Below are 17,384 nucleotides of genomic sequence, written 5' to 3'. Positions count from 1 at the left end.
ATTTTGGCTGTTGGGTCTTCGTTGCTACACGCAGGCTTCCTCTAGTTTCAGCGAGCAGGGGCTACTCTTTGTTGCGGTGCGCGGGCTTCTCACTGTGGTGGTTTCTCTTGCTGTGGAGCATGGGCTCTAAGCACGTGGGCTTCAGTAGTTGTGGCATGCGGGCTCAGTAGTTGTGGCTCCTGGGCTCTAGAGCACGGGCTCAGTAGGTGTGGTGCACGGGCTTAGTTGCTCTGTGGCATGTGGGATCTTCCCAGACCAGGGATCCAACCCGTGTCCCCTGAACTGGCAGACAGATTCTTAACCACTGGACCACCAGGGAAGTCTGAAGTGATTTCTAAATCAAGGGAAGTACAGGTACTAATGCCTCAGTCCCTGCCCTCCAAGTACACCCCATGGAACTGGGGTTTCCTAAGGAGAAATGTTTCTGCCACTTCTCAATAGCTGATTCCCTACTGCCTTAAGGATTCAATATGGACCAAGACCTGCATTTATGTTTATCAGTTTAAAAAGAGGACATTTTAAGTTACTTTTCTGGCAATGAAACGGAGAGTGGTTAAATCACAAGCACCATACTTTCACGTTTGATAGAAAACTGCAATGTACAAATTTAAAAACTTTAACCTACAGGGGGTAAAAAACAAAACCCAACCAGGTAAAAAGCATTACAGATCTGCTCAGTTTTGTTGCCTTTTCCCCCCTTTGAAAATTCATAATGTCAGATCCGGAACCCTAAATATAGAGATTGAGAAAAATTAAAGCAGCACCATCTGATGTGAGTGGGTGAGAACGGATCATTCAAATGAACACTGTTGTTTTTCAGATACTACACAATTCCACGTTGATAGTTATGTGCTATCTTAGATAGGATGCCAACAGCCAATAAAGAAAAGCCACACATCAGTGGAATTACAATAGCTTCGTCTGCTAAATGAGATAGCTGGAAAAGGAACATCTCTTTCCTAACATACCCTTGGATCAGAAACCTCAGTCTTTATTCCAAAGCAGAGAACTGTTCCAGTGGCTGAAAAAAAAAAAATCTAAGCTCTAACTTAACTTTAGATCAAATGGATCTGCTGGATTTGTTTCAGTCTCACTGTGCATCTTTCATGGTTAGTCAGTTATACTACGGGCACTCACGTTGCTATGACCAGGTGATTCATCGCCCAGTGTCATCATACCACTAGTACCGCAGGCTGCTCGGCGGACGCCCCTGTGCATGTCAGACCCAAACTCCAGTGTTCAGAAGCTTCACCAGGCCTGGCGTCTAAGCAGATCCTCCGCAGAGGTAGCCACTCCGCACCAGAGGCAGTTAGGCAGCAGCTTCGGGAAATTTTAATTACGGACTAAAGGCTCTTAGGTACCTTCAGAATGTTATTAAAATAACTTAGCAAGGTTTTCAAGGAATGATGTATTCTGTTTACCCCTCATCTCTGGGGACTTTCCACTCTTCTCATGGCCACAAATGAACAGTTCCTAAGTTTACCTGAACTGGTAACATTCTACATTCTTCTCAGACAGGCTGATGCACAATTCGCTTTCACTCAAAGTAAAACGTTCTAAATCCTATGAAAACAATTGAAAGCGAGCACAAACTCTGCTCTCACTTTACAATGAACAAACACAGACCTCCTCAGGGTGCAATGGCTGGAAAAGTATTAAACAGACTTTTGAAAACTAAAATGCTGCATACTAAAGGAGCTATGTACACAACAGCAAAGCCTCCAGATGGATTTTTTTAAAGCAATTTTCCTACTACCTTTGTCTACATTGCTTACAGTAGCGGCTCCCTTCAACACGTGTGCAGCTGAAAGAATGGAACAAGATAAAGAAAGTATAACGTGAAACCAGGACAGCAAGTGCTTTACTGCAGCTTCAGTCCCAGACACACCAAAATGAAGTCAGCCTTCCTAAAACTTAAAAAATCTTTAACTTTTAAAGGGATCTTTTTTAATTTTTAAGGTAACGTTCTCTGAAAGTTTACTGAAGCCACTTTCTTTTCTGAGACTCCAATGAATGAATGGTTGTGCCTTTTAAAACAGAGATACCATCAGTACAGACAACAGTTTTAAACACCGGAAAAACCTCCACCAACATAGCTTGTACAATAAATCTGTAGGAAAGGAAACTATCCTTTAGCTGTCTGTCAGGCATGTGGGTATGAAACTAAACACTAGACCCATATCTCAAACACTACTAGGCTAACGATTTACCTGTTTAGTCAAGGTTGAACCCAACCCAAGGTTGAACCTTCTCTTCAGATATGTATTCACATAACGCCCGTAGAAACACTGCTACGAGATGTAACCTAAGGGGTACGAGATATAACTAGACTTGTTAATGTTTCTCCAGGCAGTACTGATCCAGCGCTCAGTGTGCAGGGCACGTGGGGAGGAGTCTCCAGCGTCTGGAAGACACTGAAACCTGACAGGAAGACCACCCCGAGCCTGGCTCCTCTTCCCTGAGGGTACAGAAAGCACCTGGGAATTAACTGCAGGGCCTCCAGATCAGCTCTACACACACCTGTTCTCTCGACTAAAGGTGTAGTCTTGAGCAAGACTTGCAGCTGTCCTGGTGAAAAGAGAAAACAGCTTCGAACTATGCAAGTGTCCAAATTTAGATGTGACACCGTCCATTTCCCTGAGAAAGTTTATCAGCTAAAGATAAAGCAACAGACTTCAACTTTAAATATACAATTTCTCAGGGATCTGACAAGAGAAAGCATACAAGGAGAGTATCCATTAATCAAAAAAAAAAAAAAAAAAAAAAAGAAGAAGAAAAGAAAAAGAAAGAGAGAAAGAAACAAGAGAGGGCTCAAGACCTACAGAACCACCTACTAAGGCCTAAGTGCCTGGCTAGATGTTGCTGTAGAAAGAGTGCTACCTTTCAAAGTGTGGAAGACCATCTGAAAAAATTAACTGAACATAAGAACACTGTCAGAGGTCAAAAATCCTAATAGTCTGAAACACCTGTCTGCAAGTCATCAAAATGTCAGCCAACATTTCAACACTTTCCATAAGCTCAGTGTTTCTGAACGTTTTAATTCCGAAGTTATGGCTGTAAAAATTAGAGGAAAATTTTCTGTAACAGAAAAACAATTCCTTTGTGGATGCGTACATGCGGCGCCAAAAAAAAAACAAAACCCGACACTCAAAATGAAGAGGCACCAGTCCCGTGGTCCAGAGCGTGGATGAGCTCACCGAACCTTCGCAGCCTCATCTGTGAAATGGGTTTCTGCTCTGTGCCAGCGTCTCGGAAGTGCCTGAGCGGCCTGCGGGGAAGAGCCCTGGGTCGCGGTCCCGGCCCGGCAGAGCCGCTGTGCCCAGGCAAGTGCAGCTGGGCACGGCCGACGGGTCTCCTGCGTCTTCCACTACTTAACACGTTACTGAGTTCAAACCCCCGTCTCCTAACAAACACGACAACCGCACGCAAACTTCGTCCACGTTCGCAACCGAGAGCCGGGAGACGCTCTGCGCGACCAGAGGAAACAGTGCGCCTGGAGGAGACCGGCCCCGCCGGTTAGGACCGGCCCGCGCGGGGCGAGCTGCCGAGCCTGCAGCCGGACGGGGCGCACAGCAGAGCCCCCTCGGGGCCCGCCCCGGGCGCTGTCCAACTGCAGCCGGACAACCTGAAGAGCGTCCCTGAGGAGGTCAGAGGTCGCCTCCAGGAGAGAGAGATACGAGGTCGGCCCCGGGGAGGTCGGAGGTCGCCCGCGGGGTCAGAGCCCCGCCGCAGCCGCCGCCCCGGCCACACCTCCATTCCAGGAAGCGGCCCGGCCGGGAGCGCGGGGGCCGGGCCGCGGGGGCCGAGGGGCCGGCGACCTGGGCCAGGCTGCACGCCGCGGCTGCCGCCCCCTCCCGCGCCGCCGGGCACTCACAGGTGACGATGGGCTTGTTCTCCATGGTGTAGATCACCGGCGGCACCGGCTCCTCAGAGGCGTCCATGGGCGTCCGGCGTCACCGGCCCGGCCTCCTGCGCCCCATGGGCAGCCCGAGGCCGCGCCGGGCCAGCCCGAGCCTAAGCGGCGCCGCAACCGCGACTGCGACGCCCGCCCGGCCGCTCGAGGTAGTTCCCTAGCCGGCCGCCCGCCGTCGCCGCCCGCCGGCCGCATCCGCTTCCGGTGCCGGCGCGTGGTGGTACCGCTTCCGGGGCGCGCGCCTTAAAGGGGAGGCCTTTCCGCCGCGCGGACGCGCTCCTCCGACGGAAAGGCGGTCCAGGCTGCGCGAGTGTCGGCGGAAGTATCTTCCGCGCCTCGGGGCCGAAGTCCACGCGGGCCGGACGTGGGCCGCTGTGGGTCCCTTACCGTAGGGACTGGACGGCCGGGAGCCGCCCCCCAGGCCGGCGCCCTCGGGCGGACAGGGCTGGCGTGGGGAGGGCAGCCGGGACTCGCCGCGGGGCGCCCACAAGTATCGTCCGCAGGAGTTCCCGACGTCGAGGACGGCCCCGGCGGTCGCTGACCCGGGGCCCGTGGAACCACCCGGGGGTCGCTGACAGCCGCGTGCGGACACGGGGACCACCCTGGGGTCTCAGACATCCGGACAGGGGGACCACCTGGGGGTCGCTGACACCGACACAGGGACCCCGGGAGTCACTGACATCAGCAGGTGGACGCGAGCGTGTCCATTTCTCACCTGTGTGGGACTAACGCCCATAGCCTAGCATTGTTATTTCTACCAGAGGCCTGATGCCTCCGGGGAATCATTAAGACACCGGGTTAATTCCCACCACTGAGCCGAATGGCAGTTACCCCTTGCAACACTCTTGGTCTTGTGTTTCTCGTTACATTGGTTTTATGAAGTAATATTGCTGCCGTGAAGTAGAACAAGGTTATATACCTTCTCAGTACAACCTAGACTCTCCAGCACCACGGTCCTCCTCAAGGTGCACCTGGGAGGCCGACTCCCACAAACTCTGCCCCGCGGTTGGAAGCAACCACCTTTCTCTGCATTGCCGCAAGACTAGTTTCCTGTCTCCGTGACACTGTAAAATTCTTGAACTAGGGGCTATCTTTTACTTATGTCCTCACCCCCAATACCCAGCCACACAGGGCCTTCCACGGAGTAGGCACCTTCTGGGAATGCCACAAAATAAAACCTTATCTTAACTGCATGTACATTTCTTATGCAAGGAAAGTAGGTTTGGGGTAACTTTTACAAATGAAATAAGGTAAATGTATGTGAAACAGTTTGAGTGTGAACACAGCTGCTAAATGTGTGCACAGTGCAGCGCTGTGCTTTGAGGCTGGGTGAGCAGGCAGAGGTCAGGGTCCAGGACAGCTGGAGCCTGTAAGGCAGGGCAGCAGAGCAGGAGGTAAGGATGAGAGACAGAAGTCTGCGTGGGGCTCAGTGTAAGGCTCAGCCTCAGCTGTGCTCAGCACTCACTGGATGAGGTTCCACAGGGCTTACCAGGAAGACAGTGAGAAGAGGGCAGAAATCCACAAATTTGATGGAAAGCATTGAATTCTTACAGATCGAGAGACTCAGGAAAACCTCAGTAGAATACCTATGAAGAGGGACTTCCCTGACGGTCCAGTGGTTAAGACTTCACGCTCCCAATGCAGGGGGCACGGGTTCATTCCTTGGTGAGGGAACTAGATCCCGCATGCCACGCGGTGAGGCCAAAATAAAAAAAATAATAAAAGGTAAAAGAGAGAGAGGACCACCACGAATGGCCAGTTATCACATGAAAAGATGCTCAGCATCCATTAGGTATCCAGGAAACGCAAATTAAAGTGACCACGACATAGCTCTTCACATCTACTCAAATAACAAAAATAAAATATGAAACAGAAGATCCCAAATGTAGACTCCAAGGCCAGGTCTCCACGTCTTTAGTCTATTCTAACAGAGAACTAAGTCCAGAGAGACTCTGAGAAGACAGACGCTAACAATTCTTCCTTCACGGCAGTGCTGTGGCCTGGCCCCACTGGCCAATTCTTGTTTGGAAGAATTTTCTTTCTGGATGGAGGGAAGGGGAGGTCAAAGCTCTTCCGCTCTATACCAGGCAACACTCTGGCTCAAGGGCAGTAAGGGGACTCCTGGGCTATTTTTCCCCTCAGCAGACCTATCAGAGATTTTTTTTTTTTCACATGGGAATTTAGAAAATGCTTGAATTCAGCATACATACTGGTTTAGCAATTCCTTTCAATATTGGTGAAAATGATGCTATTTCTATTCATCGATGTCCATTCTTCTCTCTTTCAGATCCTTTTCTGCTGAGACAGCATTTGTTTTTTTAAAGGCTGCTGGAACTTGAGCCCAAATGGTCTTTCCTGGTAGCCCATTACATTGTCTTCAGGCTGCAGAGAGCCTGTTCAATTATGTATTGGGATATTGCAGATGCTTTGTCTAAGGGGACGCCCCCCTGGGCTTTCTCTGCTCCACTGCTCAGGCCCTCTCCACAGAGGGCTGTGCTAAAACCAAAGGTGATCCAGCACATGTTCACAGCAGGTTTATTACTGGTAGCTGAAACTGGAAACCACCCAGGTGTCCTTTGACGGGTGACTGGTTAAACAATGTGTGGTCCATCAGCACTGTGAAAGACCACGTGGCAACAAAAAAGACTGAACTGTTGATACACACAACCGCCTGGATGGATCTTGACAGAATTATGCTGAATGAAAAAACTCTAGGACTTCCCTAGTGGTGCAGTGGTTAAGAATCCGCCTGCCAATGCAGGGGACATGGGTTCGATCCCTGGTCTGGGAAGATCCCACATGCTGCGGAGCAACTAAGCCCATGAGACACAACTACTTACCCGCATGCTGCAACTACTGAGCCTGCGTGCTGCAGCTACGAAGCCCGCGCATGTAGAGCCCGTGCTCTGCAACAAGAGAAGCCACTGCAATGAGAAGCCCGTGCACCGCAATGAAGAGTAGCCCCCGCTCACCGCAACTAGAGAAAGCCTGCGCACAGCAACGAAGACCCAACGCAGCCAAAAATTTTTTTAAAAGAAGAAAAAAGAAAAAACTCTAACCCCCAAAGGTTATATATTATATGATTCCATTTATGGAACAGTCTTGAAATGACAAAATTATAGATGTGGAGAACAGTTTATTGGTTGCCAAGGGGTAAGGGGTGTGTGGGGGTAACGAGGGAATGGATGTGGCTGTCAAAGGGCAGCAGGAGGGACCTTGTGTGCATGGAATGTTGTGAGTCTGGACGGCACCAGTGTCGGCATCCGGATGTGATATTGCGCTAGAGTTTTACAAGATGCTGCCACTGGGGGAACCTGGGTAAATGTTACCAAGTCCAAGCTTGTACTGCTTGCCGCACACAGGCCAATAAATCGAGAGATGAGGTGTTGGGGCAGGAATAGCGACTTTATTGGGAAAGCCAGCAGACAGAGGAGAGGGTGGACTAGTGTCCCAAAGTGTCTTGCCCAGGTTTGGATGCTAGTTTCTTTTATAGAGCAAAGAGGGGGAGGTGATGAGGTAAAGTTATAAAGGCCTTAAGTTGTTGCAAATATTTCCTGGTTTCAGCCAGACTCCCGGAGGGGATGTGTCAATTTCTGCTTTCCTGCAGCCATTTACAGGTGGGCCTGGTCAGGGTGTTTCTGGTGAACTGAAGAAAAGGTATTTTTGCTTGAGCTCAGCCATGGGAGGCAGGGTTCCCGGAGATGGGCCATTATGTTTACCTTAAGTTATAGGCAACATCCCTTTATTGATTAACTTGTAGCAAAAGCAATAGAACATAAAGATTAAAGTAAAAGAAAGATCCAGTACGAAGTCAGATTTGTTTTTCCCTATTACATAAAGGGTGCATGGGAGCTCTACATACAACTGCGTATGAATCTACATGGTCTCAAAATAGAAGTCTGATAAACTCAACTGACTTTCAAGATGTAACACACGAGTTTCCAAAGAATCCACCAGGTAAACTGTGTATTGCTTTTACCGTTCCACAGCATGCCAGCTCCTCTAACTGCACCTCCTTCGTTCACCAGATGTTCAGGAAAATCGCCATGGGCAGCGCTTGGCAGCGCAAGGCAGAGTGGTCCTGACCCTCTGGGGCAGGTGCTTCCTTACATTTCACCCAGCCTTCCCTACATGGTAGCCTCAGGGGAGCAAATAGTCCACAAAAGGGAAATAGGAGTAGTAATAATTATGTGGAGAAATACTCTCCTTCTTGAGTCAGAGAGGAAATGCCATATCAACTTTTTTTCTACTAAATTAATAAAAACTTGGTTGGGGGTGGGGGGAGGCTGAGGAAGGTGAGGGTGTGGGAAAGCAGGCAGCCTAACACCTGGACAGTGGGATCTCTGCCTCGGTGGGTTCTCTGAGATGCCACCTTTTTAAACAGCAGTAGCACCCTTTCATCCTCTGACCCAACAATTCCATTTCTAGATCTGTTTAAGGAAACAGCCTCTCCCAAACCTTTATGGATAAAAACACATGTGGCAGCATTGTTGGCAGTAGCCAAAAATGGAAAACAATGAAAATAAATAAAAATGACTATGTTACATAAATGATGCCGTGTTTATTTGATGAACAATTATGTCACCATCAAAATAGTGTTTAGAAGGTGTTTATGATAGTCTGGAAAATCGTATAATGTTAATTGTTAAAGTGGATTCCTGGATCATAAAACTTTCTCCCTTGCCATGACGATGATTGCCACTAGCACTGGTTTTCCCCTCCTTCTTGGCGTGGTACCTTTGATGAAGTATGCTGAAAGTCAGAGGAATCCACCACTCCCCAGCTGGAAGAATCGTGGAGGGATAGAACTGAACAGGTTGAAACTGAGGGTTTAGCAACAGAGAAACCAACAGTCAGCGCCTGCCTGTTATCTGAAACCTGGATATCTTTAAGGCCTTTGGACCTTTTTAAAGTCTCTGGAGCATTTTAAAAGGAATAAACATTACGGCTTCCCTGGTGACGCAGTGGTTGAGAGTCCGCCTGCTGATGCAGGGGACAGGGGACACGGGTTTGTGCCCCAGTCCAGGAAGATCCCACATGCCGTGGAGCGGCTAGGCCTGTGAGCCATGGCCGCTGAGCCTACGCGTCCGGAGCCTGTGCTCCGCAACAGGAGAGGCCACAACAACCTGCGTACCACAAAAAACAAACAAACAAACAAAAAAAATTGGCTTTTAAAAAGCTAAAAAAAAAAGTCTTTAACAAACATGAAGGTGTGATATGACCACCACTACATAAAAGTAAAAAAAGAAAAAGAAAAACGATTTCAAAAGAGATTGGACGGAAATGCATCAAACTGTCTTGCCCTGGCGGTGACTTCCTCGCCCTTTTTCCACCTTATCTGCATTTCCACTTGTCTGTAAGGAGCCCGACCGTGTACAAAAAAGAACAGATCCGCACTGCACCGCTGGCTAGGTAGCTGATTCTGAGCAGGATACTTGGATTCCAAATCATTCTTCCCTTTTCCTGAGCCTCAATTTTCTCAGCTGAAAGCAGGAATTGTGATAGAATTTTCCCCTCCAAAACGTGTGCTATGCAATTAATTCCCTCAGAATCCTTGAGACAGGTATTCCTATCTCCATTTCACAGATGGGGAAGTGGAGGAACAGACAGAGGAAGTGCTTGCCCGGTGGCAGCTCAGAGAACAGCCCCCGGTGCTGGGCCTCTCGGGGAACACGGTGAGTGGCGCTCGGGAGCTCCCGGAAGCCACAGCTCGGGGTGGTGGTGCCTCACCTCGTCCCATTTTACACAGGAGGAACCCGAGGCACAGCGGGTTGAAGGACAGAGCTGGGGGACAAGCCGGGCGGAAGCCCCAGCCCACCTGCCCTCCTCTTAGTCTCAATAATGGGCTCAGTTCACTGTTCGCTGTTACTGGCTTTGTGCATCACTTTCCGTGTTTGTTTGTATAGACACAGTATCCTCTTCCCAGGTTTTATTCTGCATAATGTGACTTAAATAATTAGCAATAATGAAATCAAACCTGGCACTGTGGATGCCATTTCCGGACATTCTGTTCAGTGCTCCTATTTTTAGCTCAGTTGCTTCTTTCTTGGCTTTCTGACAGCCTGGATTCTCGCCCTCTCCTTTCAAGCTGAGGTTATCCCCCAAGAGGCCTTTCCGTGCCCACACCTCCTGTCCCTCACCTGGGTCTCTGCCGGATGCGGACAGGAGGCAGAGGCCGGAATGACCACCGTGCAGGAGGTCCCCACACGCCCTCCCTCCACCTGCTTGGGCTGTTCTCCAGCCCAGGGGGCCGCCCTCTTCCCCGGTGGCAGAAGTCAGCTGTGGGGGCAGGGCTAGTGGTTCTTGTGCCAGCTACTGGCACACCTAATATCGGGGGCTGGGGGCAGAAGAGAGTGGTGGGCGGGAAGGCCAAGCCGCCCAGAATGCCAGCCTCCAAAGACACCAAGCTCCATGGGCATAAGCAGGAAGGGCGGGGTCAGCTAAGCCAGATCTCCGGGTGTGTCTCTTCCCCCGTAATCGTCCGGTCACAGTGGCCTGCGGCGTGACTCAGACTCCAGCAGACACGTAGGGTGCCCGAGGCCCCATGCCCGCAGCTCGCTCTGATTCAACTGCAGCTAGGCGGCCCTGGCACGGGTAGGGTCCCACCTCCAGGACCCGCTGGGGCCTCCAGAGCAGCCTGAGCAGGAAGTGGTGGGAAACTGACACCACCAGGCCCTCCGTCAATGAGTTGGGGGATCAATGTGCAAACCTCACAGTGTGGGGTGCACGGCTCCCCAGCGGGCCTGACGGCGGGTTGAGCCCACGGAGACAGTGAGCTCAAGGACAGTCACCGTCGCGCGCCTGGTCCTTGTCCCCCGCCCCACGCTCTTCCTCCTCTTTCTGGGGCCACCGACAAAGAAAACCCACCTGCACCAAGTCTGGTTCACACCCGACCTGACCTAAGACTCAGCCTGATCCGTGTCATGAAGGAGGCATCCTTCTCTAAAGTCTGAAATAGATGCATCCATGGCCTGGTCACTGAAAAGCAGTGATTCGTCGACTACCTAAATGTTACATGTTTAGTGTGCTGACCAGGAACTTGGCTGGCTCAGAAAAATCACGCATAATAAATGCTTTGTTTTTTTATTTAAAAAAATTTTTTTCTGGCCTTGCAGCTTGTGGGATCTTAGTTCCCTGACCAGAGATCGAACCCATGCCCGCAGCAGTGGAAGCACGGAGTTCTAACCACTGAACCACCAGGGAAGTCCCCAAATGCTTTGTTTTGAACATCAAGAGTACTTAATAAATAGAAAACCCTTTTTACCCTTGAATCCTTTAATGAATGTGGAAGCAATATTTGAGGACCATGGCCCTGAAGGAGGCTTGGCAGTTGGCATGGCCTGGCCGCCCTCATGTCTCTGCCAGCTGTCCCTGACTGGACAGGCCAGGAGCTCCAGAACAAAGGTGACAGAAGGCGACAGAGCTGGGCCCACACAGTGTCGGTGGTGAGCTCGCCAGTGTCTGCCCTGCTCTTGCCGCAGCTGGCACAGAGGCCCCAGGTAGGTTTTCTGAGTGAGGGGCTCGCTGTTGTCTCTGGGGTCCTTGCTGCTATGTGGGCCCCAGGGCTGCTTCCCCAGGCCCAGTGGCCACCTTTGACCCCTGGCTCCTCCTCACCCCTGCCCTTCCTTTGCAGAGATTTCTACAGACCCAGGCAGCCAGATAAGATGGGGAGGGGGAAGGAAGATACGCTGTCCTCCCAGAAACCTCAGACAGATCATGTTCTTTCTTCAAGGCTAGTGCATGGAGGAAAGGAGTAGACCGTTGTTTAAGATACAGCCTCAGGGACTGCCCTGGCGGCCCAGTGGTTAAGACTCCACGCTTCCACTCCAGGGGGCACAGGTTCCATCCCTGGTCAGGGAACTAAGATCCCACATGCCGCAGCATGGCCAAAAAATACCCCCAAAAAGATACATCCTCATGTCAGGAGACACAGAGAAAGGCTGGCTCTGTTGGCAAGAGGGGCGTTGACTCTACCTCTTAGTCCATGGCAGAACCACTGCAAATGCAACCATATTCACAGCCCAACAAGATGATCGGTAAGGTGGACGTGAGGGAGGCATTTCCAGCATAGCTACAGGGACAGGCACCCCCTCTCCACGTGGCCCTGGAACATTCACAAATGCCGACCATATACTTAGCCACAGAGAAAACCTCAATAACTTTCCAAACTGTAGGAAAATACAAGATTTTCTGAGGACCATAATGCAATAATACCAGAAATTGATAACAAAATAAGGAAACAGAAAAGGCATCCTACTTGGAAATCTACAAATTTTTTCCTAAACAACTTGGGTCAAGGGGCAAATATAAAGCCAACTGCACAATGCCTAAAAATCAAAGATAATGAAAGCACTACATGTTAGGACCTGTGAGCAGTGCTTCATGGAAAACACATCGCCTGAAATTCAAATACATCAATTTTTAAAAGAGGAAGAATGAAAACAAATGAATTCATCACTGAATTAAAAGATTAGTAAATGGAAAACGAAAATAACTGACAGGAGAGAAGGAAGGAGTTACCAAAGAAGATACACAGATTGCCAACAGATGAAAGGATGCTCAACATCACTAATCATTAGAGAAATGCAAATCAAAACTACAATGAGGTATCACCTCACACTGGTCAGAATGGCCATCGTCAAAAAATCTACAAACAATAAATGCTGGACAGGGTGTGGAGAAAATGGAACCCTCTTGCACTGTTGGTGGGAATGTGAATTGGTACAGCCACTATGGAGAACAGTATGGAGGTTCATTAAAAAACTAAAAATAGAACTACCATACGACCCAGCAATCCCACTACTGGGCATATACACTGAGAACACCATAATTCAAAAAGAGACGTGTACCAAAATGTTCATTGCAGCTCTATTTACAATAGCCAGGACATGGAAGCAACATAAGTGTCCATCAACAGATGAATGGGGTAAAGAAGATGTGGCACATATGTACAATGGAATATTACTCAGCCATAGAAAATAATGAAAATGAGTTATTTATAGTGAGGTGGATGGACCTAGAGTCTGTCATACAGAGTGAAGTAAGTCAGAAAGAGAAAGACAAATACCGTATGCTAACACATATATATGGAATCTAAAAAAAAAATGGTACTGATGAACCTAGGGGCAGGACGGGAACAAAGATGCAGATGTAGAGAACGGACTTGAGGACAGGGGGAGGGGGAAGGGTAAGCTGTGACAAAGCGAGAGAGTGGCACGGACATATATACACTACCAAATATAAAACAGATAGCTAGTGGGAAGCAGTTGCATCGCACGGGGAGATCAGCTCCGTGGTTTGTGACCATCTAGAGGGGTGGGATAAGGAGGGTGGGAGGGAGACGCAAGAGGGAGGGGATGTGGGGATATATGTATACATATAGCTGATTCACTTTGTTATACAGCAGAAACTAACACAACATTGTAAAGCAATTATACTCCAATAAAGATGTTTTTTTTTTTTAAAAAAGGAAGGAGTTAATAAAGACAAAAGAGGTGAGAAAATAGAAAGCTGTAGAAAGAAATAATCTGGCACTTTGGACAAAATAAGTAAGTGACTAGCTAATTGGGTGAAGGAAGAGGGGAGAGAAAGTACAAATACACAAAATAAAAATGACAAGGTGAGAAATAACCACAGGGACAAAAAATGTCTTTAATTTAAATGACTAATTTGTACTAATTAATTTAAGCAATATTTGTTTAAAATAAAATTTAAACCAAGATGAAATTTAATTTTCTAGGAAAAAATTGACTCATAAACATAGGAAGACCAAACAGATAATTTCCAAATAAGAAATAGAAAAAGTGGGCTTCCCTGGTGGCGCAGTGGTTGAGAGTCCGCCTGCCGATGCAGGGGACACGGGTTCGTGCCCCGGTCCGGGAAGATCCCACATGCCGCGGAGCGGCTGGGCCCGTGAGCCATGGCCGCTGAGCCTGCGTGTCCGGAGCCTGTGCTCCGCAACGGGAGAGGCCACAGCAGTGGGAGGCCCGCGTACCGAAAAAAAAAAAACCCCAAAAAACCAAAAAAAGAAATAGAAAAAGTAGTTTAAGACCCACCCCAAAATCCCACCCAATCAGACAGTTTCGCAGGGAAAGTCTACCCATCTTTAAACTACTCCATAACATAGACAAAGAAGGAAAACTTACAACTTTGTTTAACTGAAGTAGTATACTATTGATGCCAAAACCTGATGAAGACTGCACACAAAGAGAAACCTAGAAATCAGTGTAACTTACAAATGTCAATGCTTAAATAAAATATTAGCAAATAGGATCCATCAACTCTCTTTTTTTAAATTATTTATGCCTGCGTTGGGTCTTCGTTGCTATTCACGGGCTTTCTCTAGTTGCAGCGAGCAGAGGCTGCTCTCCGTTGCGGTGCGCAGGCTTCTCATTGCGGTGGCTTCTCTTGTTGCGGAGCACGGGCTCTAGGCACATGGGCTTCAGTAGTTGTGGCACACGGGCTCAGTAGTTGTGGTTCGCTGGCTCTAGAGCGCAGGCTCAGTAGTTGTGGCGCACAGGCTTAGTGGCTCCACGGCACGTGCAATCCTCCCCGACCAGGGTTCGAACCTATGTCCCCTGCATTGGCAGGCAGACTCATAACCACTCTGCCACCAGGGAAGTCCGATCCATCAACTCTTAAAGAATAATCTATTACCAAGTAGAGTTCGAAGCAAAAGTGAAAAAGCAAGTTAATATCAGAAAATCTATTCATATAACCCATCATATTAATAGATTTAAGGATGAAACCCTTATGATTATCTCTATTAATTCAGAAAACACATTTCCTAAATTCATCAGTCATTCTTGAATTTTTTTTTTTTTTTAAAGAAGATGTTGGGGGTAGGAGTTTATTAATTTATTTATTTTTGCTGTGTTGGGTCTTCGTTTCTGTGCGAGGGCTTTCTCTAGCTGTGGCAAGCGGGGGCCACTCTTCATCGCAGTGCGCGGGCCTTTCACTATCGCGACCTCTCGTTGCAGAGCACAGGTTCCAGACGCGCAGGCTCAGTAGTTGTGGCTCACGGGCCTAGGTGCTCCGCGGCATGTGGGATCCTCCCAGCCCAGGGCTCGAACCCGTGTCCCCTGCATTAGCAGGCAGATTCTCAACCACTGCGCCACCAGGGAAGCCCTTGAATTTTTAAAAAAATGCTTCATACGATAGGAATTGATGGATTCTTCCTTAACTTAGCAACATGTATAACATTGTACTCATATAAATACCAGCCCCAAACTCAGCACTGTATGTAATGAGGAGACTCTGGACTTACTCCCATTAAAGTCAGAAACAGGACAGGAATCCTCAATACCATTACCCCTGTGTAACACTGAACTAGATCCCCATCATCAGCACCATCAGGCAAGAGAAAGAAATTAGAGGCATAAAAACGATCACTATTTTGGAAATCAGATTCAATAAACAATCCATTTTAAATGAGCACGAATAATAAGAGAGTTTAGCAAATTTCTTTTAAAATTAAAATAAGGGCTTCCCTGGTGGTGCAGTGGTTAAGAGTCCACCTGCCAATACAGGGGACATGAGTTCGAGCCCGGGTCCGGGAAAATCCCACATGCCGCAGAATGGCTAAGCTTGTGTGCCACAACTACTGAGCCTGCACTCTAGAGCCTGTGAGCCACAACTACTGAGCCCACGTGCCACAACTACTGAAGCCCGTGCATCTAGAGCTCGCGCACAGCAATGAAGACCCAATGCAGACAAAAGAATAAAATAAACTGGAGCAAGTTAAAAAAAAAAGCTCCCCCAAAATAAATTAAAATATATTAAAATTAATAATATATTAAAATTAATTAATATTGTGTTAATATACAGTAGACTTCATATATGTCTATAGTGATCAGTAGATTGTGTGTGTGTGTGTGTGTGTGTGTGTGTGTGTACCGTATAGAAGATATGGGAGAGAGAACCTCACAATAGCAACAACAAAAAAGATAAAGTATCTGTGAATACCTGTAACAAGGAATGTGCGAAATATGTATGAGAAAAACCTTCAAAGACCCAAAGTTGACTTGCATGCTCTTGGCCAGGACAACTCAACATCGTGGATATGCCAATTCTCCCTAAATTGACTTCTAAATTTAATGCAAGCCTTATAATTAAAAGTACCAACAAGCTTGCTTCTCTGCTTCTAGAAAAGCTGATTTCAAAAAAATGATATGAAAACTAAACAAAGAGGACAGCCAGGAAAACCCTGTAAAGAAGAGTAACGAGCAAACCCTAAAGCACCTTTGTAAAGCGTTCCACGAAGCCTTAATAACGAAAACGAGTGCGAGGGACTATGTGCTACCCACAGAGCAGTGGAACAAAATTAGAAAATCAGAAATAGACCCAAATACGTATGGGGATTTAGTATGTGATAAAGTTGGAATTTCAAATCAAAAGGTAAAAAAATGGACTTAATGAAAATCATTTGTAGGTATAAGGAGAGACTGAGAGGCACTGAATACAGAAGTACAGGTTGTACTTCTGTTCTTTTTATAACTATTTTCAGCAACAGGGCTGAATTAGTGCAACACTACAAGCAAGAAGACTTTCCTGTTCACTTATCTGCCTGCTGCCCTGTGGTCACCACACCACCCGGGCTGATCCTGTGATTCTGTGTCTCAGAGTGATTCTCATTGAGTGCAGTGATTTTTAAAAATACCATCTATTAGCAGTTACTGTGTGCTAAGGGATTTACATACATGTATCTAATTGAATCCCAGACACTGACAAAATAGCTCTTATCTCCATTGTATCATTTTGGATCTATTATCAAATAGAATCAATACCAATCTTATAGAGCTTCTGGGAGGCTTATCAGATATTTGAAAAAGAGTCAACAAACAGACAGACATTTAATAAATTATGTTGGGACAACTAAGTACCCAAATAGAAAAAGATCAGATTAAATCCTCGCCTCAGGGAGATCAAAAATTTACATGTAGAAGGGACTTCCCTGGTGGTGCAATGGTTAAGAATCCGCCAGGGATTCCGTTTGATCCCTGGTCCGGGAAGATCCCACATGCCGTGGAGCAACTAAGCCCGAGCGCCACAACTACTGAGCCTGTGCTCTAGAGCCCGTGAGCCACAACTACTGAGCCCATGTGCCACAACTACCGAAGCCTGCCTGCCTAGAGCCCGTGCTCCACAATAAGAGAAGCCACTGCAATGAGAAGCCCATGCGCCGCAACGAAGAGGAGCCCCCGCTCGCCACAACTAGAGAAAGCCTGTGTGCAGCAACAAAGAACCAATGCAGCCAAAAATGAATGAATGAATTTTTAAAAATGTACATGTAGAAAGTGAAACCACGAAATCATTAGAAGAAAACACAACAAATTTCTTTATGACCCTGGAGTGAAGAAGGCCTTTCTAATATGTATCAAAATCCAGTGACCAAAAAATAAAAGGTTGATGAATTCGGGTAAAAATAAAAACATATGCCTGGGAAAAAATACCATAAGCAAAGTCAAAAGAT

At 47.7% G+C, this 17,384-nt stretch overlaps 1 protein-coding gene across 4 annotated transcripts in view; it reads right to left on the bottom strand.

The window, feature by feature from the left end:
* The window catches only part of TRAPPC10 (trafficking protein particle complex subunit 10), a 91,560-nt gene extending 87,477 nt beyond the window's left edge, over positions 1 to 4,083 (bottom strand). For 3 of the 4 annotated variants that reach the window (XM_082624497.1, XM_082624491.1, XM_082624494.1), the window contains exon 1: positions 3,875 to 4,083. In XM_082624497.1, the coding sequence (XP_082480623.1) occupies positions 3,875 to 3,941 (67 nt within the window). In that variant the 5' untranslated portion in view covers positions 3,942 to 4,083. Of the gene's footprint in view, positions 1 to 2,210; positions 2,353 to 3,874 lie in introns of those variants that run through there. The other variant, XM_082624495.1, reaches the window with a different exon arrangement.
* Positions 4,084 to 17,384: the final 13,301 nt, after the last annotated feature.

The sequence above is a fragment of the Mesoplodon mirus genome, assembly GCF_964341445.2.
Source record: "Mesoplodon mirus genome assembly, chromosome: 6".
In the NCBI taxonomy this organism is placed as follows: domain Eukaryota; kingdom Metazoa; phylum Chordata; class Mammalia; order Artiodactyla; family Ziphiidae; genus Mesoplodon; species Mesoplodon mirus.
The sequence above is the reverse complement of the archived record's forward strand: the minus strand, read 5'-3'. Positions and strand labels throughout refer to the sequence as shown.